Genomic DNA, 25,858 nt, shown 5'->3' on the forward strand with positions numbered 1-25,858 from the left:
CATGGCTGTGCTCATTTTCATAGTATAGCTTCGTCACAGAGCATTTCCGTCCAGCATCATCTCTTTCTTTATGGACTTGAGTATTTGTTCTCTTTTTGCAAATTAAATTCTCCTTTCAGGCTTAATTACATGAGGAAGAAGACAACTAACACAGGGAAAACTGGGTTACCCTGGGCCTGTTTATGATACTGAGACTGAAAATTGGGAAGATAAAAATGGGCAAAAGAAAGATTAGCAGAGTTGATCTAGAGTCACGCCTGGTGTTTCCCACCCAAGAGTAATCTGGGCTTGTCTGTGGTGGGCTGACCCAGCAAGACCCATGGCCAGAGAGATCCCAATTGATATTTGCAAAAGAAAGTGGATTTTCTATGATGGGGCTGTTGATGTGCAGGTAAAATCACTTAGCACAATTTCTAAAGCTGACATCCTTTCAGGGTAAAAGCAAACCTTTTGTGGTCACATGAATGTTACGTGATCTATTTAAGATTATGAATGAAGTCTTTATAGACTGCACGTGAGATCTTAGACAGGACTGTGGTGTATATCATGCCCATATAGAGAACTTTGCATTTACACATACTTGTTCCTTGAAAATGTATCCTGTTACTACCTTTTCCAAATAGAGAAAAATGTCTTATTTTTCCAGAGGTCTTCAAAATCGATGTTACATTTTTAGTCACCAAAAGCTACAAAGGCATACACCTTCAGTTGAAAAATACACCCCTTTTATTGCCTTTAGAAGAATTACTAAGCCAGGTGCATTGTAGGAAAGTTTGGAAACTGGTCTTTAAAGCCATCCTGCTATTTTTGCAATCTATGTGCATTGAAAGCTACCTATCAAAGAATTTGCCTCTCAAGATAGAGATTTGTTTATGCTAATGTAATTTACTTATCTTATTTAAAATAAATCTAAAGGAATTTTGATTGTGATTTGATAAGAGTATTTTCTTGGAAAAGTATGCGTTAAAGGTCAAGTGCTAAAGTCTGTTTGGAAGAAACCAGGACCATTTGCATTAGGATCAAGATAGTTTCTTACCACATGTTCTGTGCCCTCAGCCTGCTTTTTGAGCTTGGTTACCTGAGGAAAGCACTTATTCCTGATATTAGGACATCAGTTTTATCATATTCTTTCTACTTTTTGTCCGAAAATTATGCCCAAGGACTTATATCCTCAGGATAGTATCAGAGGACATGGGTTAGGCTGCTTAGTGCCCGTGCAGAGGGCCATGCAGGGTGAAGGGCGCTTCATGCTGCGGTCCTTCTCTTCTCTGTCATGCAAGTACTGAGGTTGGACTCCAGCTCATGTTTCTCTGCTGGCTTTCTGCCAGGTAAAGGGATTAGATGTAATTGTTTTGGGGTGGTGCTAACGGAGGGAAGAGAACAAAAGGAGGACAATGTCTGCGTTTGAGTGCTGTGGGAGGAGGCCTGTGACTCTTCTTTTGTGGCTGGTGCCTTGTTAACAGAATTCAGGAAGACACAGACTTACCCGACCAGAGGTATGCAGACCTTTAGACTCCACTACCCACACATCCCTTCATTGGTGTCTGGGTAACTGGAAACCTCTCCTGGGAGGCTCTGGGTAGGTCACGTAACCTCTCCCATCACCCTGTGTCCCACATCTTTTCCCTTAGAGGAAAACAAGAAACTGTCCAAACCAGGTCTGGATTTGACCTCATCAAAATCCACTTACAAACTCAAAACTAGGAAATCTGCTGAGACCGTTGTTCAGAAATGGTATGAAATCATTTGGAAATTGCTGAGACCACTCATGTGTTTGTTTTTTTTTTTTATTTAATATTTCCATTCCTTCTTATCAAAAGGATGAAAAACTTTATACTGCTTTTATTGTAACAACCATACTCTGGGATTATAACATGCAAGTCTCTCTCTGCCTCTAATGGCTGAAACTGCAGTTTACAAGTGTGCTTTAAAGTAACAGAGGTGGGATTCTTTGTTGAAAATGTGGCCCTGGAACACGAGTTATTCTATTAGATGCCCCTTTGATGATGGCTTGTCCCCCTTGAATCACGCTGGGGAAGCAACATCCTAAAATTCTTACGCTGGGTGATGGATTTCTCTCTCAGACTAGTAAAAATGACAGCATTTTTTCCCCCTCATCAAATTGACCTCTTTCTTCTGTATCCAAATATAACTCCTCTTGCTTTTTTGAGTTAAATTATGCACAATTACAGCAAAACACTATTCTGAATTTTGTCATGCATAGTGATTTCATGATTAGTACTTAGGCTGCCTTCACACTTGGGCATTTACAAGTTGATTAAATTCCTTGGTTACCTACTCGGATAGCAGTTGTTACAAACTTGCAGCATTTTGGATGGAGAGGGGTTCTTAATCCTTTCTAAAAAATTCACAGAGGTGTAGAAAAGGTATGAATATGGGAACCTTGGCTTCAGTGAAGAACCAGGTGCAGACAGCTGTTTTTCTTCTCAGCTTTGCTTCTCTTTTACAGCATTCCCTGCTTGAAACCTGAGGTCCTCTGCTCTGTGGTGGCTGGGCTGACTCTTTAAAGGTACCTATAGCTTATGGTAGTACAGGATTGAGAGGGAAGTGGACATGATGCAGCGAAGAGGCAGCGTTGGTGCTCCCTCTCCTCCTCCCACTGTGGTGGGAGCTCAGAGACGTCCATCTCTGCCTTTCGTACCACCAGGGGCAGGTCTGTGTCAGTGCTGCAGGCACAAGCATTTAAAAGGTCAGTCTGCCAGCAGTTATAAAATGCACTCCTCTATGAAAGTGTCAGTTGTCTGTTCCTAAGAAATATAGAAGTGAAAACCTGCTTTAAGGAACTCCACCTTCTACTTTCCTTATCAGTGGTTGCAATTAAGGCTTGAGAATGCTTCACCCCTCCTGCCTACCAGCCCCAGTGATGCCATCCCTTTACTTTCTTAGGAAGCTAAAAAATATTCTCCTTCTCATAGAAATATGTAGTCATTGCTCTTTAAAAGGAGAAGATACAGAAATATAAACAGAAAATGAAAATAATAACAGTCTCAGATTTGAGTGGGTTTTATCTTGCTACCCTGGGCTGTTTTTTGGGTGGCATATTGGGCTGATCTGAGACCCTTTGTGTGTGCTTCCAATTTCTTTTCAAAACCAAATGTCACTTCAAGACTCTGTGTGGGGTTTGATTTTCTTTTTTTTTTTTTTAATTTCTCAATCTTTCAGTAGTATTAATATCCCTTCCACTGTCTATACAGCCTGGCATCAATATTCTACACCTTGTTGCATTTAGGTATTGTTGACTATCGCTGAAGATAGAAGTTCTCAAAGTGTTACTACTCCCCTTGCTGGTGTGTTGTAGCCATGGCACTCAGATACTTGGCTTTCCAGTGAGAAACTGCTTCTTCCTATTCGAATTCATGAGGATGATTTTATGAAGAGACAGAGATGCATTTAAGAGTATAGGTTTTTGTCTCCTTTCTTATGTCGTGTGACTGTTGAATAGAATGACTTTCACTCGTCTCTTTGATTTACACGGGTGTGTAACTTGGACGTGTGTGGACCCACGTTTACTTGTGATGGGAGCTATTTAAACAATGACATGGTAGCTATTTTAGCTGTTTTGTTTTTCAGAACGCTTTATTCTCTCGAATGAAAAATCAAAATGGCTTATAGACATTTGGGTAAAGATTTACTGATAGTGCTGTATTAAGGGGTAATAATAATAATTACTTTTCCAAAAGTTGAAATCTGAATTTGTTTAACATGGTAACAGTATGTTTTTTTCTGGCCCCATGTGACTGATGAGATCAAATGTTACTGCAACCCCACTTTCAGGTAAAATCAATTCTTCATCATGCAAATAGAAAAGTCTGTACAGCTCTTTTGCCTCACTGTACAAATCATTAAAATTTTAATTTGCTGACAAGAGATTATAAATAAAACTAGACATGGTTTTTAGGAAAATTAGGATCTTCACAAGGAAATTGCTGGGGTTTTTTGCTTCCTTTTTTTATACCTTGACAAAAAGTAACAGAAGCAGCACAGAGCTACATTTCAGGAATTCATCAGCTGCAGCCCAGAATAATGGTCTCCTCCTACATCTGGTGTTGTGCTGGAATAGCTTTCACATGATTTTATATAAGCAGGATGTAAGTTGGTTTCTTGTTTGCCCAGTGCTGACAGGCCATGTGGGACCAGACTGAAATTCTACTGGGTGTCCAGCAGGTAACCAAAAGTAGATTGCAAGTGAAGAATGTAGGAATAAAGCAATAATTTGTGGTCCCTTCCCAAAGGGCTCTCCCAGTTCCACGTAGATATTGTTCTAATAAGATTTCAAAGTAACTTTAAAAACAAAAAGTTATCCTTGTTCTTTGGAGGGCCCAAAGTGGAGAAAAGTTGGTATTATTTATGGGAATGGCTCTGAAATGTAACAAAGCTTTAGGAAAGGTGCAGGCAGCTCTGCTGTCAAGAGTGCTGGTGCCCTGAGCAGTCATGTAACACATACAGTGAGACCAGACTTACTGGCATTATATAGTCTAGTCTTGCAGGGTCTGTTTGTGTTTCAAATAAGGTATTCCATATCTTGGTGTGAATTTTTTTGGTTTTGTTTTTGTTTTTTTTTGTTCAGAAGGTGGGTCTGTGTCTGAGGGCAGCAGCATGGAGCCCAGTGAGCCACTAAAAGAGACCAAGAATAGGAAAATACACCTTGTCTGTGCTTATGCCTGTGTACAAAATCAAATCAAATGTTGAGTAATAATGGACTGAGGTCAGAGCTGGTGATGTGCAGCTTGTGAATATTGAGCCCTGGCTTGTGAATATTGAGCCCGAGATGCAGAATCTAATTCTCAACCATTAATTTTCACTGTAGCAGACCAATCCATTTCATTCAGGGTCCTTTGCCTTCTTTCATATAGGCAGTCCAGATGAGGTCTCCTAACCCCTTACGTGCTTTGCAGGGAGCCTTTGTGGTTAAAGCAAGGGAAAAGTAGGGGGAGACTGTCACCTCCATCCTGTCATCTGTCACCACAGTACTATATCCTGCAGGATACACTGCTCTTACTCTGCTTTTTGCAGCCCATCTGTTCTTTATGTTTATTTAAGAGCATTCCTATTTAAGGAATAACATTTTCAAGGTATATATTTAAAATATAGGTTAGCACTTTTTATTTTTTTTCTGTCTGGCTTTGTGTGGCATAATGGAAAAAATATTTAAGAGATCTGTGTCTGCAAGGGTTTCTGTTTGAGTGGGCTAAATTGCCTCCTTATAAAAAAAGCACAAAAAAAACACCCCAAAATTTTTTAAATTAATCCCCCTGAGGCTTAATGTGGCTAGTTGAAGGCACTGTGGATTTCTGTGTAATCCAGACAGAACACAGAACACAGAACAAATTTTCTTGTTTTACTTTTAAATTAGAAGGGTTTTTTTTTTTGTTAACTAGAATTGAAATGTTTCAATTATGAATAATGCCAGGAGAACCAGCACACTTGAGTGGGTTTAATGAATTGCGTGTGTTCTTGCTGCTTTGTGAATGTGTGTGTGGTGGTGGAGTTTCAGAAACCTGTCACTTAATATATACTGAAATGCATGTTTTATTTATGATATATTAATTTTTACTATCCTAGCTTTTTTGTTTTATGAGCAGGGTTTCTGCAGAGCCCTAAGATGATTTTAATATGTTCAGAAGAAATTTCCACAGACAATGAACTGCAGAGCTTTATGTCTCATGAAAGTGTAAGAGTAGCATGTTTCTTGTCTACATTTATTAGCCTTAAGAAGGCATTGGATTTTTCTGTCATGATTGAGAAAATACTTAAGAGTGGTTTATTCCTTCTGCTGGGTAGATACTATGTGTTTATAGTTCTTGAGATATATATATATATATGTCAATTCTAACCAATATTAGCCAATGTTGAATATGAGCAAAGAGACAGAAATGTAATTACTGTGCTAAAACTTGAGAACAGGTACTAACAATAAAGCTGTACCCTATTTTTGACAGTAATTTGAAAGGTCAGATTGCGATTCAGAGCACCTTAGTATTGGTGTTTGTTGGTTTTAAGGAAGCAAAATTTTCTTAGAAGATTTGAATTTACTTCAGTGCATTTTATGCTGTCTGCATTAGAACAATTTGTCTCTTTTGCCATGTCCTTTTTTGTTTTATGAGCTGTTTTTATCTTCTCTAAGAAACTGCTTACTGAAAAAGCTGTATTTTAAGCCTTCAATTTGTTGTTCCGGAGGAATATAGGAGTACTTCTGACTAAAACCCCAGTTTTACAGTAACTTGGGAGCACACTGGCAATCTGCTAGCTTCTAGCTAGCATCATTGATTATTGTAGTGCAAAGACAGTGAGTACAGCAAAGAAAATTAATGTGGTAAGGTTATTACTTCATTAGAAAAACCAGAAAATATAATTCATGCTCATTAAGTGTGAAGACAAAAAAAAAACATTTTCATTGAAGTGTTTTTATTTTTAAAATAATGCATAGCAGACAACAGCATTGCTTAAATTAGTCATTGTTGGTCTTTTAAAAAATGACCGAGAGCTGTTTTACAAAGTGATATGTAATTGTCAGTGGAAGATTTTCCACATTAAAAAGCCAAAGACAACACCTGAAAAAATAGAACTCTTATTTACAGAAGAGCAATGAGTAATTTTGAAGCAGCATCCAAAAATCTGAACATGGATCTATTCTGTGTATATATATATACACACACATAAAATTTATAATATATAATGTATTATATATTATAATATAGTATAGAAATATATTATATATTGTGTATTATATAATATAATAATAATAATAATAATATAGAGTTTTCTTCTGTATTAAGAATAGTTTATAAATCTTCAGCTTTCACCTTAATAAGTAGCAGGACAAAGTAAAGACATTGGTATCTTTTCTATGATTTCTCTAATTTCACAAATTTAACATGTTTGAGGGACAAACATTTTTTCTTTTGGAGCTGTTTTTTTTCCTGAGAGCTCATTTATAAGCCAAGCTTCCCTAAGTACATGTTTTTCACTTACATCTTCGGAGAAGATCATGGAGCAGGAAATGATACATGTGTGCCTGTTTGCTCCAGCATGTGGGTGGGCTGTTCTGGGGAAAGAATGCCTGATTTGAGGTGGGCTTCAGTGTGCACTGAGGGATTTGTAACAAGAGACAAGGCCTGGCCCAGAGTTAATTCTCTCTTCTCCTTTGCAGCATCACCACTCAGTGGCAGACAGCTCTTAGAAGCAACAGCAGCGTATCAGTACAATGGATGTTGTGTAGTTTAAACCCACCACAAAGCTGGCTATGTATCTCTCTCGAGTCATGGGAATACGAACATTGACTTTGGTGCTACCTATGCATTAAAAGCCTTGTCATGTTCCAATAGGAAAGACATATTTTAGGCTAACACAGTGATTGGTGTTTATTGTTGTTATTCTTATGGATAGAGGTAGGTTGGCTATTTTGCTTCGTTTTCATTAAACAAAAAACCCCAAAATAACAAAAAACCCCAACTAAACAAAAACACCCACAATGTTTGAGATACTGAGAACCAAAACTGTGTAATGCTTGGAAGTGACTGAACGTTATTTGGAGTTGGACTTTGTCACTAGAGGGCACTTAGTCACATAAAATTAGCCATGGTTTGGTTGGGTTTGTGGTTTTTTGGTAATAGCTTTTCTTTCTTCAAAATATCTTCTAAAATATTTGTTGATTTTATTGGCTTTTATTATTGATTTAAGAGTATGCAAGTATAGCCATAAATATCTCCAAACAGAAGAGTGTCAGGGGATTGATATGCAGTGAAACATTTTCTCTGGTACAGGGGATAAAGAGAAAAGGCTAAGGAAAAGCTACAGTGCACAGGGTTTAGTGCATAAAACATTCAGGCTAAAATTATACCAAAAGGCTGCTCAATTAGTATTAATTTAATTAATAAAACTTGAAGTGGAACAAATTATCATATTTAGCAGCAGGGGTGTATAATCACAAACACACATACAGTTCTTGAGTAACAAAATCTCTGCTGTAAATTTACAAATGTAAAAACTCCCGTTATTGAAAACAAACAAAGCCAGAGCCCTCCTTTACACATACCAGTCGTGAAGCACCTAAGATGCATAGTGGAGTGCTCTTTTATGAATGGGTTTAAAATACTTCACACTTCATTGTATACCATCTAGCTTCATTGTGCTCCAGTGATTTGTTTTGCTGGACACTGAACCCCAGCGATTTCAGATGGGATGCTTAAGGTCCGCTGGCAACCTGGCCACACATTGGCATATTCACAGCTCCTAGTACACCTGTAAAGCTGTCTTTGTGCTGGGAAAATAGCGCATTTTACCTACTGGCTCCATGGATGTGACAGTTTGCCGTGGGACCTTTTTTCTCCATAACCCTCTGATGGATAAGCAATGACAGTGGGCTGGAGAGCTGGTGGCCCAAGGGGGGTCCCAAGCGGGTGGGGTTTGCTGTATTTTTTTCTGGCTGTTACTGCCAATCACAGAGAGAAAGAAGGCACTCAGGGACTGCATCTGCCAGGCCAGCTTAATGTTGAGGTATACAGAATGCCAAGTATTAGTTTACACATGCTTTCAGCAAGTGGCATGTGGTCATGGTGTGTCTGTCAGCACTGTCCTCAGCTTCTGACCAAAGCTTGCCGTAGAAGGCCTTGGTCCAGTGTTTCTTGAGGGTTCTTTAGCTGTCTGGGTGGTCTGACATGTTAGTTATCAAATTAATCAGCTGTTGTGAGGGAGTGAAACCTGGGTGAATATTCCAGGTATGAACCTGAATGAGTCTGGGAATGGGAAGGGATGGTAACTGCCAGACCACTGGTGGCAGAGATAAGGTGAAGTAGAAGCAGTGACAAAGACCAAATATGCTGGAAACACATGGTTTGTTTCATTTCTAAACCAAATTCCCTCAGGTTAAGTCTTTGTTAGAAGCATATTGAAGCTTGGAAATGTAACCAGTTTTGAAAACACAGGTTCAAGTAGCTACATATCTAAGTGGGCTTTTATATTTCCCTGTATCTCCTGCCTCACATGGATGGAATGCTACAGTGGTTCATTTTAAAAGACATGCAGGTGGGATAATAGAATTGTAACAGCTTGCCAGGGTTTCATGTATCTTTTCTGTTTAGAATCATTGCTCATGATTAATGGACATATATACCCACAGCTACAGCATTGGCTTTGCATTCATGGACTTGAGGCCAGGTCTAGCTATCCGAGTGCCCTCTACATGGCTTCTGTTCCTTCACACATGGACATGGAAGTATTTTCTACTCTGTAGGTCAAAGAAAAACAGCTTTACACTACCAAAGGGTAGTGTACCCTCTAACAAAACCCAAGAAAATAACTTCCTTCGATTCTCAATGGCTAAGGAATTTCAAGCAATCCTCTTGGGCAGAACCGAGAATTTAAAGTGTAAGTCAGAGTTGATAACTTTAGATTATTGCTTAAGCTGGATGCAAAGTCAAGACTACTGAGACTGATGTTTTCTGAGTCCCCATTCATGGTGCTGGCTATGGCTTATAAGAACTTTGTCCTTGATGATGAAGTCTTATCTGTGTAGGCATCAAGGTCTGCCGCTCTGTACTATGTGCCAAGTACTCAGATGGCCTGTATAAGTGTTTCACTATGTATATCATATTGCAGGACAAGGATTTACAAGCTGGAATTCTTTTTTTCTCTGTCCGTCATGATGAACTTCACTGTAGTACACCTCCCACCACATTTCTTGGAAAGATAAGGTGGACGTCTGAATTCATAGTCTCACTGAATGTTGTTAAGAGAAATTTAAAATTCTGTTTTATGAAAACAGGATAAAATTATGGAAGAAATATTTATCTGCATATTTTTAATGGAAATCCCTCATTGTAACTTGCAACGTAGAGAGGAATAACACTTCTTACTCTTGTAATCAAAAAGAAATAGATTAGAAATCAGTTCTAATTGGAGCGTTAAGAATGAGTATTTAAAAAATTGGAAAGTAAAGTATTCTCTAGTTTTGCTGCTTAGGCATTTTAAGTGAAGCAGGTAGAGGGCAGTAGGTGCTAACTTTCAGGTTCTCTTCTCCATTGTACCGGTATTGGGCAAACTGCTGGGCTGCTCTTCAGCTGGGATTGTAGGTAACCTGATTTCACAAGGAAATAGATTGGGAGTACTCACACAATCTGTTAACAAACTCTGCACTTGGACCTGTAACGTCCTAGACTGTTAAAAGTGAGCCTTTTGCTAAGACTCAGGAATCAGCAATGAAAGGAGTGCGGACAATTGATTTGGGGGTTCTCCATGCAGGTGAACAGCTGATGTTGCCTAACACAAGTGAGACATTCTGTGTCTTGGCCAGATTTTATTTTTCACTTTTAAAATAAATGAAGTGATAAGCATTATTTGCCATGAAAATGAATCTCTGGAAGAAAAGATTAATTCCCTCCTCTAGAAGGAGAAAAATATATAGGAGGATGACGGTATGAACAAAACTTAATTAAAATATAACTGTATTTAATCAATGCAGTATAATTAGAAATAGTGCTTAAGAGTTCATTTTAATGGCTGTTGGGCTATTTGTATTCTTTAAATTAATATCTGCCTTATGAACAAAGATCCAGCACAGCTCACTTCTCAGAAAGGCTCATTTGTTTTTCTCTAGTGATTTTTGTGTAGTTCCAAGGAAGCAGAACCAGGAAACCAGAAAACTGACAGGTGGTAAAAAATTCATGTAATACCTTCTGATCACTTGGTGTTTCCAGTCTGTGGCATAGAAAGAATGGTCTGGTGTTAGCATCTAGCTTAGGACGCTGCAGGTCAATCTCTTGCTTGCCGTACACTTTCTAGGTAACTTTGGCAGTCACTGAGATCATTGTGTTTGTTTATTTTTCATTGCACACGGAGTCTAGTACTTTTAATACTCAGTAAGTCTGTTCTTCCTTTTCCTTGGAAATTTATCTAAGAACTGGTCAGTCCCCTGTGGTTGGAGACGTGTGTATCAGCTTAACAGGAATGGTCAACAGCATGTGCAGGTGGTGCATGTAATTATTGAGGGTGTCCAGACTGTGAAGTATTTTAAACTGGTGCCTTCCTTTTTTAGCTGTCTCGTGTTGTTGCACATGCACACAGCAGCAGTACTGACTGAGACCAGAGTTCAGTCTTGCTCAATATCCTAGCAGCAAAGTGAAACCTTCTCACATTACTTTCCCAAACTCCAGCAGTTTGTGTTTCAGAAACTTCCTACGCCAGAGGTGGTTTTTATGTTGCTTTTCAACCCCCAAAGGATTTCCCATCTCTCAGCTTGTTTGGTTGTCCCCTTAATCCATGTAAAGTTTTAGCAGCCATAACATCCCCTGGCAAAGTGTTCCTGAGTTTCCTTTCTCAGTTGTGTGGAGAGCTGCTTCCTCATGTTTGTTTTCAACCTGCCATCTGCCTGCTTCATCTGATGCCCCCAGCCTTGTGTTACAAGAAGCAGCAAACAGTCAGTTCTGATTCACCCCTTCCATGTCACTCATGATTTTACGGATCTCTATCTCCTCTGGATCATTACTTTGCCAGGTTTTGTAGCTGTTGCTCCTTGTAAGCCAGTCTACACTTTCAGTCCACCCTCTTTTCCTCTTCTTTAGTTCTGGACATGAGTGAAAGGATCAGAATTGCATATAATATTTGACAGAAGTGTGTGAATATACAGAAAAAAAATAGTTGTTTTTTGTTTTTCCTCTGGTCTTCAATTTGCTTTCTCTAACTTGTGAGCATGGAGATGATGTTTACACTGAAGTTTTACCACCCCAAGATCTCATTCGTGGGTAGCAGTGTGCTCAAAACTCAGTTCGGAGTCCCCTACTTTTGAGTCTAAATTAAAAGTTTCCCCCTAGAAGTTTTCTAGCATCATTTTGTATAAATTGCACTTCATATGACATTTTATTACCAACCTACTCTAATAAAAAGCTCTTTAGGCCCCATTATTTCTACCCCAAATAGCTTAATATCATCCGTAAACATTTTCTTCTCCTTGTTTGGTCCATTTCTTGGGTGATTTCAAAACATGTTGAAGAGCATGGGTGTCCTTGACATGAGGCAGCAGTACTCCAGTGGTGACTTTCTTCCACTGTGAGAATTGACTGTTCTCTCTCTTATATTCCTAGGCCCTTTGTCCTGTCTTTTAAACATTTGGGTTTCTAAATCTGTATAAAGATGATCACTCTAGTTCTGTGTCTGTTAAATTTCCTTAAGAAGCCTTGTGAGGGAGATATTATCAAATACCTTTCGGAAAGCCAAATAGACAATGTAGCTGAGTTTAAAAAAAAAAAATGGAGTCCCGTACAATGCAATCTCTGAAAGAAAAGAGCTGACTGTCAAGAGACTTGTTATTATTGCTCATCTAAACTATTCGGTCATTTGTGACAAACCTTGGTGTTCTGATGCTGATGGATCTGTAGCAGCTGGGCAGATGAGGGCTCTGAAGATGTGGATTTACAGGAGGTTTATGCCGATCTAGATCTGAGTGTCCCTAGAAGAGGACTTCTCATTGCCCCCACTATTGTTTCCAGCTATATGTCTCCATCTGCAAAGCTCATGTGGCTGAACTGAGCTCATATGGTTGAAAATCAGCCTATTAAGCAAGATGAGAATTTTTAGCTGAATCAGGACTGTGATGTGTTACGACCCTGCCATGCAAGTGCACTAGTGGCTACTGCATGGGAGGAGGAAGAGCACATCACTGCAGCTGCAGCGAGAGCTGGGCATTGAGAAGGTTAAGCCAGTCATGAAACCAAACCCTAAGAAAAGTTGTTTGTCTGTAGCTTGTATAAAGGGGTATTTTTAGCTAAGGTTATGTGTGTTGAATATGACTAGGTGGTAGCATGATACCATATGTTTTCCAGCAAAGCAATAGTAGCCCACGTTGCATTAATAGAATGGGTCTAGTCTCTTTCCAGAAATGAGAATTAAAAGTTGAGGGATTTCTTTATGACTTATGTTCTTCCTGTCTGTGGTTTCTCCTCTGACTGATAAGCTGTTACTATGTTTAACCTAAGTTTGGTACTATAGAGTAACAACCAGCGATGTTTCTGGTTTATAATGTGATCCTGGGAGCTAATTGTCTATAATCCAGGGGACAAAAATTATTGTTGAAAGTAAGAACATTACTGGTATGCTTTTTTTATTAACAGAAGAAATCTGAAGCTCTGAGTTGTTTGTATCTCTGCTCTTCCAGTCTCTGACTGTACATCTAATTAACCATCCATTTAAAAATGCTGGGCACTCCTTTCACCCCCTGCCAGCAACATCAAGATGTAAAATTATTTTTTCTGAAGATTTACATCTCATATGCTTGCAACATTTGGACCTAGCCTTTAAATTGTAAGCAATCCAAAGTATACAAATCACTTTAGTTATAGCAGTAGGTCAATATGTTAGTAATGCCCAAAAGTTATATAGGGGGTGGATGCTCAATTATCACATTTTCTTTTTTTAGATCCCCCAGAAGGCAAGAAATTCAGTCCTGTCAAACTGGCTTTTTACCCTTCAGTAAATATTTAAGCAATAGTAATTGGTGTGGCTTTAGTCCAAAATAATTTCTAATCTGAAGAGAATTTTTCCACATTTCATTTATGTTTCTTTTCACATTTTAAAATCAGATTCCATATAAAGAATTGTGTCCATTAGAATTAAGTACTAATAGTAGGCTAAATAGAAATATGCCTCTTTCCCTTAATCTGTGGAAATACCTGAAGACCTTGTCCCTGCAGTTAGCAAGAAGCCAATAAAAAGTTTTATTGATAATTGGATACAATATTGACTTTGTTCTTCTGTCCGAACAAAAGAGAAATGTCTCATCCTGAGTGCTCAATTCATTAGAAATCAGTAATATACATCAAATAAAGACATCATATTATGTGACTGTCACTTAATACTTGCTGAACTTAACTTGGTCTGTAATTCTCATGCCGACTCAAGTCAGACTTGCAGAATTACTTTTTGATGCCTGAAAAAGAATGCAGTTCACTAGGAAAGAATAGACAAAGTGGGTTTTTTCAGTCCTTAAAAAAAACATGTTGATGCTAAGGACTCTCTCAGAATTCCTTTTTCACCTTTGCAGATAATGCATTAATCCTACCCTCAGTTTGAGGTATCATCAGGGCTACTGATATTAGTACACACTCATGGTTTGCAGACTGGGACTGAGTAGGCTTGTCTCTTAAATCAGTCTGCCAGTCAGGAACACGACTGCAATTTCATCTGTAAATTCCACCTGTCCTTGCTGTGCCAGGCATGGCACATCCTATGGAAAGATTACTTACCTTGTTGTTGGAAGGCTGCTGTGGAAATAGTAGTTGTGAGCTACATGGTCACGGTCTTCTCATAGGTCTCCATAAAACTGCACCTGCGCATTTATGGATGCAAATTGTACCTAAGCACCAGCTTTTGGTACGTACATACGGTCCTTTGCGAGCACCAGCAGAATATTTTGTGGGCAGAAAATTCTGGTGTGTACAACACTTGCAGGTGTGGTTTTAAGGCCTATTTGACAATTCACTCTCTGTGCATGAAAAAGATGCGCTCTACCTGAGAGCGTCTACTTAGACTCTGCTCGAGTGATCAAATTGATACAGTGCGGCACTTATGCTTGAGGTGCTGGGGTACTTTGCAGTTTCTGGGTACTGGGTACCACCTTACTGCTGTTATTTTGAGTCTCTGTTTAATTAAAAGGAATCATTTAACTATGTTTTCAGTAGCATATGTGAGTTTAGTTCTCATAACGATTTCTCCAGCTGAACTTGCTTCATCACCCCTGCTGCTTGCCACTTTTGAGCACTTTTGAGCACATGTCCAAGTTGGCGTAGCAAGGATGGCACACAGAGGGAGGCACAATGGGCATTTCTAAAGCAAGCAAAAGGCTCCTGCCAAAGCAGAATATGGTGCTGTTTGTGAGGCTTGGAGCATCAGGGTGTTTCACCAGCGGGCAAGGAGCTGGCTACAATTAGCCACAGTATGTGCAATGTACACTCGGTTGCTATTCGGCTCGCCATAGCTAGTGGCAGGGCAGATTGCAAGCTTGAGCTACAGATTTGGCTTTGAAGATATCAAGCATAAAAGAATATTTTCTTGCATAATCCTAATTTTACTTTCATATATTTGGTGGTGAATCCTTCACAGACTGGCCTTCAGAATTGGTTCTGGGTTTCTGCGGAGGTGGTCTCTTAAGGTCTTGGTTAAATAACTGCTGCCAGTTCTTATATTATTTTTCTTTTGCTTCTACCCATTAATTATTGTATACTCTTGTTTTTTTCCCCCTAATCAACTACCTTGGAAGATACAGTTTGAATATTCTGATGTTCAGAGAACATGACTAAAAACATGTCAAGTTTTCACATGCCCTTGGACTCTTCTGGTTGAGAATTGCTTGTGCATCATTATCGACTCTTCTTGTAAGGTCCTTAAAATAACATCCTTTTAGTGAAAAAAGAAAAGCAAAACAGAACACCAAAATCAAACAGTACTAAAGTTGTGTGTGCAGAAAATCAGCTATATGTGTTAATTAGGGCTATAAACTATCTTTACCTAAGAACCTTACTTCTTTATAACAATAAAAACTGAGCATCCATAATCTTTTCCTAAAGTGGAGAATCAGTGGGAAGATGATGTTCTACAGTGCTCTAGACACCAAAAATTGACTAAGGTTACAATAATCAAATAAGTAACCTTATTTGATAATATAAACTCCTTTCGTAATGCTTAAATAACATAGTCATGAATGACAAGAATAAAACCTGTGTATTCTCTCATAATTCACATATCTGAAATTGACTACTTAGATTTAATACTCTCATCAAACTATCCAAATCCATTTGAGAACTGAATCTGTAGCAGTGGGTGAGCTTCCCACTCTCCTTCTCTATCCCCAATTTCTTTTGAGTAGCACAAACCTGAATCCTTGTGCAGCTTGGATTCATATTGTATTCTCAGTCATGGATGACCTTTTACAAATGACTTCCAATAATTACAGCTGAAGTCAACCACAAGATTTGGTCGTAAAAGGTCATACTCTAGTTATACGAAGTGTAGATAAATTTGTACTCCCTGCAGCAACTGATTGCTGTAGGTTTTTGGTTTGTATCTGACCAATTTTAATTCAGAGCTATGCATTAGCAAAGGTTATGTTCTAGCTTTTTTTCTCTTTGCTTTTCTTCTAGTTTTCTTTCACTATAAAATTACTTGGTTTAGAGAATTTTCCGAGTTTTCCAGGTTTTAAGGTTCTATTTCAAAGGGCTCATATTTCACCTTTTTCTTTTTCCCTCTGTTCTTCACTAGTGGATTAATTCCAGATACTCATGCATGTAGCCTTCCTCGTAAATGTGAGTAGTGTCTTCTGTAAGTGTCACATTCTCATTGGAGAATATTCTACATGTAACTGGAATAATTTCAGAGAAGTTGTGTGGGGTCATTCTGCTAAGAGCATGCCTTAGAGTGGCACATTTAGACCTTAAACAAAGAAAGAGGTCAGATTTAAACAAGTACAGTTTATTTATGTAGGCATAACTCAGAATGAGTAGTAAATTGAAAGAATATTTACTCTCATCACCACTGGTCACTTCCTGGCCTTATGTTGAACAGACAATTCGTCTCCTTTTTATTTCTGAAATACAGAAACTGTAGACTAAGGCTTCCCATGGTGACTTTGCTGTGGGACTCTACTTTGTAATTAGTGCCAAGAAGTTCAGTTTTTCCACCCCTGTTTGGGCTTGCTGTGTGCTTAACTTGCACACACCACTGCTTCTGATTCACACCAGAGAAGCTCTGTAGCTCAGCTGTTTGTGATGCAGTTATCCTAGCAGGTGAGTCAAAATAAACTTCTGTGGGCATAACCCTCTAGCAGCTTGTGTGCTGTTTCCCATTGGTACTGGTGCCTTCATCTGCATATGCCATTTCCAGGGTATTCTAATTAAGATTATATCAGGATAGTGTGCTCCAGAGCTGGATATCAACTTATTTTCATTATAAGTGAAAAAACAACTGACCTTTTTAAGGATATGGTAGATTGGATGATCATGACTCCATGTGGCTTTGCCTCAAGATAGTTAATCGGACTGCAGATTTTAACTGGACTTACATTCCTCGTCTGGGTGGGGGCAACCGTATGTTCGTAATATGGACAGAAACCAAGCAGGAACCAAAACCGAAGCCAAACTTGTGCAATGTTTCAGTCCACTGTGAGTGCAATGCCTAAGCTGCCTAAGACCATAGCAGGGTATGTTAGAGAGCTGTATGTCCTCAGCTTTGTTACTGAGTGGGGTCTGAGTATGTAGCTTCAAGCTCTAGTTGCTCTCCATGGGCTTTTCTATCATGACAGCTCTTACTGGAATGTTCTTAGAGTAAATATCAAACAGTTTTCCTTTGTCAGAAAAAAATCACAGTCAACCATCTGAGGCCAGGTTGATGGAGCTGTGAGCAACCTGGTCCAGTGGAAGGTGTCCCTGCTCATGGCACCGACATTGGAAATAGATGACCTTTAAGGTCCCTTCCAACCCAAGCCATTCCATGATCCATCACAGAATCATATACTAATAACCTTAATATAGGAAACTGCAATGGACCAGCTGATGGGTGAAAACAACTTCCTTTGTGTCAAAGCCCAGAAACTTATTTTGTGGAATATAACTGCATGAGCAATTGAGGTTGACACAAGCATAGTCAAAAAGGCATTTTAACTGATTATGTGACCTATCTCCCCCCCAGATGATCATAATATAAAGCACCATAAAGCACCATACATAACTAGCAACATGAAAGTGGAGGCTGGTGGTCCATGTGATTTCAAATGAATTAACAGTAGCCCTTGCAGTGTGGGAACTGAACAATTTCTACCATTGGATTTGGATCACATTGTGATAGAATTTGAGCAAATGAATGTACTAAGACATAATTAGCTGACCTTTGCTTACCTATTGCAGATGAGTAGGTATGCACAATTTGTTCCATTCAGTTCCTTAAGAGTTCAGGAACCTGAAAAAAGTAGTGAAGCAGTTGGATAAAAGGAAAAAGGTTTTCAAAGCAGTTCCACAGTGAGCTGTAAAACAAAACTGAAACAAACTTCTCTTGTTGTTAGATACAGCATGAATGCCAAATAGATATTGGAAATATACACCATGTTCAGCTGGAAACCACCCAAACCATATCAATATTGTGTTGATGTTACAACCAAGTATGCTGTCTGGCATGTTTCCATTATCTCAAATCTTCTATCCTTAAAGGAAAAAATATGTCAAATTTTTGCTTTTCCTTTTCCCAGATATAGAAAGCACAGTCTTCTAGAAGAAAACTGGCAAACAAGCCTGCTTACTAATTCTGTTAGTGGGCATCCTGGCAATTCTGTCTCATTTGAAAATATTTATCGTTGCTGTTGAGGCAGAGAGCAGATAAAACTTCAATTTTTTAATTAACTGATATTATAACATCTCGTTGCCCTGACTGCAGTTACACAATGTTAGTCAGTGCAGGATTTGGTCCAGGAATGGATTTGAGTTATACCCCCACCTCCTTTTTACACTCAACAGAATTAATGAATGAGAGCCCTCAGTCCTATTAAGACTAATGTTTCTTTGTCAGTCCAATTTATTTTTTTTCCTTTGGGGTTCCTTCTTGTTATGACTTTGTTAGGTGGAAACTGAATGGTCTATGTTAATCAGCACAGGACATTTGGCTACTCAAGCTTTCGTAAGTGTTTAGTTTCCCAGGGTCCTTTGAACCTCCCAGGGAACAGTTCTGCATCCTTATTAGAGACTGACAATTAAAGGTCTGTTTTCATATCAAAAGTAATCACGAAAAATTAGCTAGGGAGACCTTGGAATGCTGTGAGAGTTTCAGTGTTTTGAGATGGCCAACTTTCCTTCATTTGCTTCAATCAGTATCAACTTGGGTTTCTTTTTATGTTTCCTACTGCCAGGGCAACTTATGAGTTGGCATTGTGACAACTGAGAAGGATTATGCAATACCAAGAATATGTGATTAATATATTTTAGGCCACTGTAAGCATAGTCAGTTGCATAATTATCACAGAGGTACAAAAGTAAGCTAAACTAGGTTTTGAAGGCAATGCTATAAATGAGCACTTTCAGTTTATTGAATTCCTTGTTAGAAGAAGAAGGAGATGCTGTGCAGATCTACAACAGCTCTGTTGCTTACAGACCTCTGAGATTCTGCCAATAATTTATAGGAAATGTATGGTTCTGTCCTAAATATTTTAATCTTTGTATGCCAAGTTTCAGGCTTTCACAGGAGATAATCTGTTGGTGTCACACCGTGTCTGTTATAAGTCTGAAAAACAATTCTGAGTGTTTCTTCCTCAGGCTCGGGTGCCATGGGATATTGCTGCAGAAGTTTATCACAAATGAGTGCTTTGGTTTCCTTTTACTTCTCAAAATCCGCTCTGGTTGATTAGGACACCAGTAATGAAAGTGGGGTGGATCATAATTGAATAGGTTGCATATGTGTTTATTTAAGTCTATAAACATAAAGTAAAATACAAAGCTGTTAGTGTGTGTTTGTCTCACAAAGTGGAAAAACAAAATTAAATTCGTATTAGAACATAAAATTCCCTCTTCACAACTGATTTCTTAGTAATACCATTCCCACTTGAAGTTAAGTGATATCTGTGTCAGACTATGCATGTTACTGTTTCAGAGCAAGGCTGAGGGCCCCCTTTGCCCTCTGAGATCTCCACACTTTTCTCAACCTGCTTGGAAACCCTCAGATACTTGAGAACAGGGAGACAGACCCAAAACTTTTGTTCATCCCCTGCCTTGCTGCCATGCCACAAATAGGAGTAGAATTATCTGAAGACTTAAGGAAGCAAACTTTTTATTCTAAAGCCTTTATTTTATTGACATGGCTTGAAGTATAAATTGGGATTTGATTTTTGGAAGGAAAAAAAATTAAAATCCTTCGTTGCTAGGTCTTGTAGCAGTCATGTCACATAAATTGGCAGATCTGTATATGTAAGGGATTTTGCTCTCTAATTAAATACAGTTAGTAGTGTTTTGCCTTTTGAAATGAAACCTTTGTTTTTTCATCTACATACTTAGGGAACAAACATGCTGTCAAAATCCTTAATGTATCCGACTGTTTGAACATAAGAAACAGCATCAAGCTGTTATTTGTTCTGTTGGAGTGTACTCATATTTCCAATCTGAATCTTTTGTACCTGGTGATCTTAATTATATTTGAGCTGGAAGTAGTTTAACATTAAAGGGAATTACAGCAGATTAATCTGTAAACCTGCACAAATATCACATTCCTTTGTATGGAGGTAAGCAGGGCATAGTGTGCATAATTACATGTTGTTCTCTGTGTAGGTTGTGTGCATAAGGCTGAGGAGTCAGTGTTGCCATTCCTGGTGACAGCAGCAATTAAGGCACACTCTCATTTCATGCAGTTGTCAGTTACATTAGAAAACATATGTTATTTCTCTCAGTAAGATGATCTTATAATAAGGACAAGCAACAAAAAAAAAAATATTGAAAAACCCAACTTGCCCTGGAAACAGGAATTAATATACTAATTAGGGAATGAAAATACAGAGAAATTTTTAAACAATGTTTGTTGTAATATTTTTTTAAGTGATATAGCTTGAGGTCAACCCAAGAAGGCCATTTATCTCAACCAGTCAACCATCCATTACACTTTTTGCAAGCAGAGAGACAAAAAAAAAAAAAATCAGTAAAAATTAATTGGGAGAGGTATGTTTTCCAGTACTGATGCAGAAATATTATTGGAATCCAGTTGCAGCAGTTTAGCCTCAGTTAGCATAGCACGAAAGCACAGCCTCAGCAAATAAGAATCGTAGTTTATACTAGTAAATACAACTTCTGAATCACAAAGTTGCAGCAATTGTAGTTGACTATAATTAAGGCCTTTTGATTTGCTTGTGCTTTTAAGGCTAGTCAGGTGGTACTGTTAAGCCCATTTAGGAACAGTTTGCCAGAGGACAGGTAGAAAAATGAGTTTCAGAAGAAATATAGCAGAAGAGCAAGCCATTCACAAGCAGTCTGAGTTGTGGAAGGTATGTTCTTGGCTACACCAGCTATCTACTGGGCAGCTTCCACGTAAGTTTTCAGATGGCAGTAAATTTCCTGGTTTGTTTGATGTTCTTGCATAAGCTGCTACCTCATTGCAGTGGCTCAGGAAAAACTGTCATAAATTTTAAATTTAGGATATGTACATCTGCCAGAAATGAAGCTTCTTGCAAGTATGAAGTATTACCTGCATTTCATGAGACTGACGCAGGTGTTGCCTGTAGGACTGGCTGACATGTTCTGACAATTCTCGTTTCATCAGTGTCCCATTGCCTCATGTCCTTTGAATTTGGAGCACTTTTTTCAGTGGAGTTTCTTTAATCCCTCTGGTGAATGTCCATGGTCACCACAAGTGATCACACAGCACCTAGACAGAAACATCCTTCTCGAAATTGAGAGGGCCAGAGTCATTGTAGGAGAATTCTGGGGATTTAAAAAGCAAACAAACAAAAACCCCAAAAAACCCAAACAAAACCCGAAACTAAACAAGACAAACAAAATTCTGCCTAGTTTCAATGGCATTCTGCCCTACTGTTAGTCACTGGCAGCTGGAAACTGATTCCCCTTCAGCACTGTAGATATTGTTCTGGTTTTTTCACTGCTTTTCGTGATGTTTCTTCAAAACAGGCCAGGACTTTGCAGGCTTCCCTATATAATGGTGCCAATATATTTCCACCCTAATTTGTAGCATGTCTGTTTTTACAGACCTTGGTCCCTTCTGAGTACAAGTGCTGACTATGCCAAATTCACGTAGTTATTCTGTGATGAGGACAAGGATCATCTAGCGAATAAATGGAGAACACAGTATTCAATTTGCTGGTGACCTTGAATTTGATCTCTCTTCTACCCTTAACAGCCTAGTAAATCTCTGTCCTGTTTAACCCATGTTACCATCGCTGTTGTATCATACAGACACTTCTGCAACTGCCCTTTCCTTGATACTTACATTTAAATCACCAAAAGAAGAGAGAACAAGGAAAGAACTATCATAAATTCCTCTTCACCTTTTTCTTAGCAGTGTCAGGAATGGCTGCAAAGGTCTTTCACAGTCTTTGTGTTCTTTTTTTATATTTGTCTGAGGTAGAAACCATAAGTTTGATTGATAATGCAATTTGCATCTCAAGGCATCACTGGAAATACAATGGCATGAAAGGCTACTCTCGTGGAGCACACTTTTCCCTGGGGGCTGACTTTAGAAACTCATTGATGTCACTTCCTTCCTCAGTCAGCAAGTGAGTTTTCACTAATTCTCAAGACCAGCTGTCCATGCTGTCAACAGAAAGTTATTAAAATTCCTTTAAAGTGAATCAAAATAGCCTAAAAACAAATGTACTGGGAAACAGGAAAGCATCAGTATTCAAAGTCCACAAACCTTTGAGCAAAATAGTGTTGATCTAACCAGAGATTTCAAACACTCTGCTTTCCTAGCAACTTGTATATCATTAGAGAATGCTAAAAACACATACTCCTTTAATCTTCTATTACCAACAATCTATTTGGTTAAAATATTAGTTACAAGAATAAATCTTATTTCTCCCAAAGATGAACTCAGTGAACAAGGGAATACATTTTAAGAAATCTCCCCTAAATGATAATTGTGTAGAGGGTTTTTAGCTAAAAAAAAGATAATTTTTATATTTAGCAAATAAAAACACAACACAAGCATGCAGGAAGTAATTATCATAAGAGACAATCTTATAATATAGCCTGAAGTAATTATCTTTATCTGAATTATCTATAATGCTTTCATTGAAAAGAGTAGTAGTCTCAGGGATGAGTAGGGAAGATAATTCTCCTTTAAATAGAGTCTTTATAATGTATTTTAACACTTTATATATTTACACCTCATTTTAAAAATTCTGTTTGTGCCACACATATTAGTATGGAAAAGTTCTGTTGAAAGGGAGTATCATTTCCAGTGCTGGAGGTGGCAGCCACCCATGCTAGGCAGTCTCCCCTGACAGTTAGTAGTGGTACTGACAGGTTGTAAGTCGTGTCTCCTATCATTATTATTTTTAAAAACCCTCTGGCTGCACGTAGCCTAGCTGGATAGGCAAGTGTGAAATTCCTGACTTTCCCCAATACGTGTGGATGGTCTCCAAAAGCAAAGGGAGGGTAATTGATACCAGCTGCCCTTTTGACATCTAGTGCATGGGAGCAGTAAATGAGACAAAATTGGTCGAAAAGAAAAGAATAGTTTTTAGGTGTCTTTGCTGCCAGGGTCCCAGATAGCTGTAGAAAGCAGTGCATTGTCCAGGTTCTGAGTATATCTCCAGGAGCACACTGAAGGATGCTGCAGAAGAAGGCCAGAATAAGGAAACAAAACCATCACTCAACTTGCCGCTTTGTGATATTATCAGGATAGAATTTCTCACTTGAGCCAGCTGGTGCCGAATCTCAGTCTTGACACAGACACGTAATTTTATTTTAAGGTAATGGCAGAAGTTGCTTTCCTCCTCCAGTGGTCAGATCTTGAGCTGGATGTTACCAGTTTCTCCAGCACATAGTACGCTCTCACTATATTAAGATGCTCCATAGCACATATTTGAAATTTGTTGCCTCCCCTTTAAATTTTGCGATTTCTTTGTGGTTCCATCTTAGCAAGATTGGCTACCCTATATGAATTACCTTTTTATCATATCTTGATTAAGAGGGGCTTGTGTTTCTTTTATTTTAGGTAGATTTCCATTTTGAAGTTTCAAGTAATTTCTACATGTTAAATTCTGTTTCTTAATTATAAGGTTTGATTATTTTTTTGATTAATTCACTGTTTATTGTTCTGTGCCATGTATATTGATAGTGACATGTCCAATATCATCTTAATTAAAATATGTACAAACTAATTCTTTTCTTTCTCTTTCAGAGTCTGGAAAAAAGCTGCAGCAACAGATAATTAATCAGGTATTTAGAAACATTCATGCTTTTTGTTACTTAATTTTTCACGTAGAAGAGTTATAGCAATTAAAAGGCAGAAATCCACAGGATATGCTAATATTAACAATGCAGATGTGCTAAGGAGCATGCATCAGACTACTGGCTGGCTCTGAAGATATGTTGAATTAACAAAAGTAGCCATTGTTTTGATTTAAACCTAAGATTTGCCATTTAAGCAATTTAAGTCATCTACTTCTCAATATGTTGATGCTGAGGACAAAGCCCAGAAATAAATTGTTCACTGGTACCAAATTTTGTAGCACAGAATTATGCTTTTTTTAAAAAACAAAACAAACAAACAAACAAAAAACCAAAACAAAAAAAAAAGTAATATTTCTGCTATTTGCTAGTACTCCTTTTCAAAAGGCAGAAAACTATTGATACAAAATACCTGAACAGCACATGTAAGCAGTGTATTTCAGTGTTTCTTAGGTTATTTCTTCCATGAATTTTCATTGAGGCTGCACTAAACTGTGACATTGCTTGTAGAGGCATTTTCCCTCTTGTCCTTAGTACTGTATCAGTTAGGAGTAACTACTTAGGAGAAAAAAAAATAACTTTATATGTTGTAATTTATCATTTCAACATCAGGAAAAAGATACAGGAATTAAACTTAAAAAAATCTTATCCAGAAAGAGAGGAGAAAACCCAGAGTTTACCTTCCTCAATTATGTGTTCTTGCAGATTGAAAGGACCTGACTTGTACAGAAGCAGTGAGCTTGCTTGTCATTTTTTGGCTTCTTGTCCTCTTGCTGAATGCTGTTATCCAGATGGCATATAAATGAGTATCTGGATTGTTCATGAGATTTATTTTGAAAAGTCACTTAAAAAGCTGTCATTAAAATATTTGTATTCCAACAATTACTCTCCCTTCGGTAGCCTTCCTTCCAAGCTATAAATGGAGGCATTGGCGTCATTACATCACTGCTATCTGTGAACTGATCACCTTTATGAACCACCAGCCTAACAGTTAGTCAGGTTAGTGCTTTAGTCCACCTAAAGCATCCTGGTCTGGGGCTAACAGCAATTCCCCTGGCGTGGCTGAGCATGGCACAGATGTCACTTTATCACTTTCAGTGGCCTGAGTTGGCACCACTCCTCACGAAGTAAGCCCTTGCACATCTGAACGCTTATGGGAAGCCTGGTCCTGTGACACAAAATAACACTCAGAATTGTTACGACTTTCTTACTATCTTAAGAAATTGATGGATAGATATATTTAGCCCAGAATATAGCATTGCATAAGCAAAGGAAAACCTTCACTTTTTTAAATAAGTGTAGAAATATTTTGAAATTCAGTGGAAGTTCTGTGCTTTGACTGAGAGTTTATGTCTTAGAACAAGTCTGATTAACTTTTATAAACTGAACTGCATTTTAAAATTGGCCCAAAATATCTTGCAAAACCACTTTTGGGAGTCTTTATTGGCCAGAAGGGGGGGCATTTTTTTAAAACACAACTTGAGGCTCCATTGGCAGGGCTGTGAGTTATTGACAGGAGACCTAATTCTGCACATTTTCTCTGTGACAAAATCAGCTCTGTTGATGCCATTGCCCTTTTCTGAGGAAGAGTGTATTGTGATGAAAAAGACATTTGTCTCAGTTTCAAGACGTGGATCAGGTGCTGCTGTACTTTGTTTATCCAGTCTTGGGCTTTTCCCGCATGCCACTGCCTTGCCCTTCTGGAACTGCTCACCTGCTCTGTCTCTCTGCAGTTAGCTTAAGAACATCGCCTTTTGTAGGAATACTTCATTGTCTTGATACTCTGAGGATGTATCTAAACAAAGCTGTAAAAGGTTGATTTGGGAAAAAATAGTGGACATTGACTTTAAAATGGATTCTTATGAAGCTGGTGATGTCCCATTCTATATAAACTTCCTTTGAACTTCCAAGAAACAGAA

The 25,858-nt window shown here is 38.4% G+C and overlaps 1 protein-coding gene across 4 annotated transcripts in view; it reads left to right on the plus strand.

Moving 5' to 3' along the window:
- CHST9 (carbohydrate sulfotransferase 9) overlaps positions 1-25,858 on the plus strand; it is an 86,607-nt gene that overhangs the window by 44,220 nt on the left and 16,529 nt on the right. For all 4 annotated transcript variants that reach the window (XM_064654588.1, XM_064654599.1, XM_064654580.1 and 1 more), the window contains one exon: positions 23,890-23,927. In XM_064654588.1, coding sequence (XP_064510658.1) covers positions 23,890-23,927 — 38 coding nt within the window. The remainder of the gene's footprint in view (positions 1-23,889; positions 23,928-25,858) is intronic.

This window comes from Pseudopipra pipra, chromosome 1 (assembly GCF_036250125.1).
Source record: "Pseudopipra pipra isolate bDixPip1 chromosome 1, bDixPip1.hap1, whole genome shotgun sequence".
Lineage (NCBI taxonomy): Eukaryota > Metazoa > Chordata > Aves > Passeriformes > Pipridae > Pseudopipra > Pseudopipra pipra.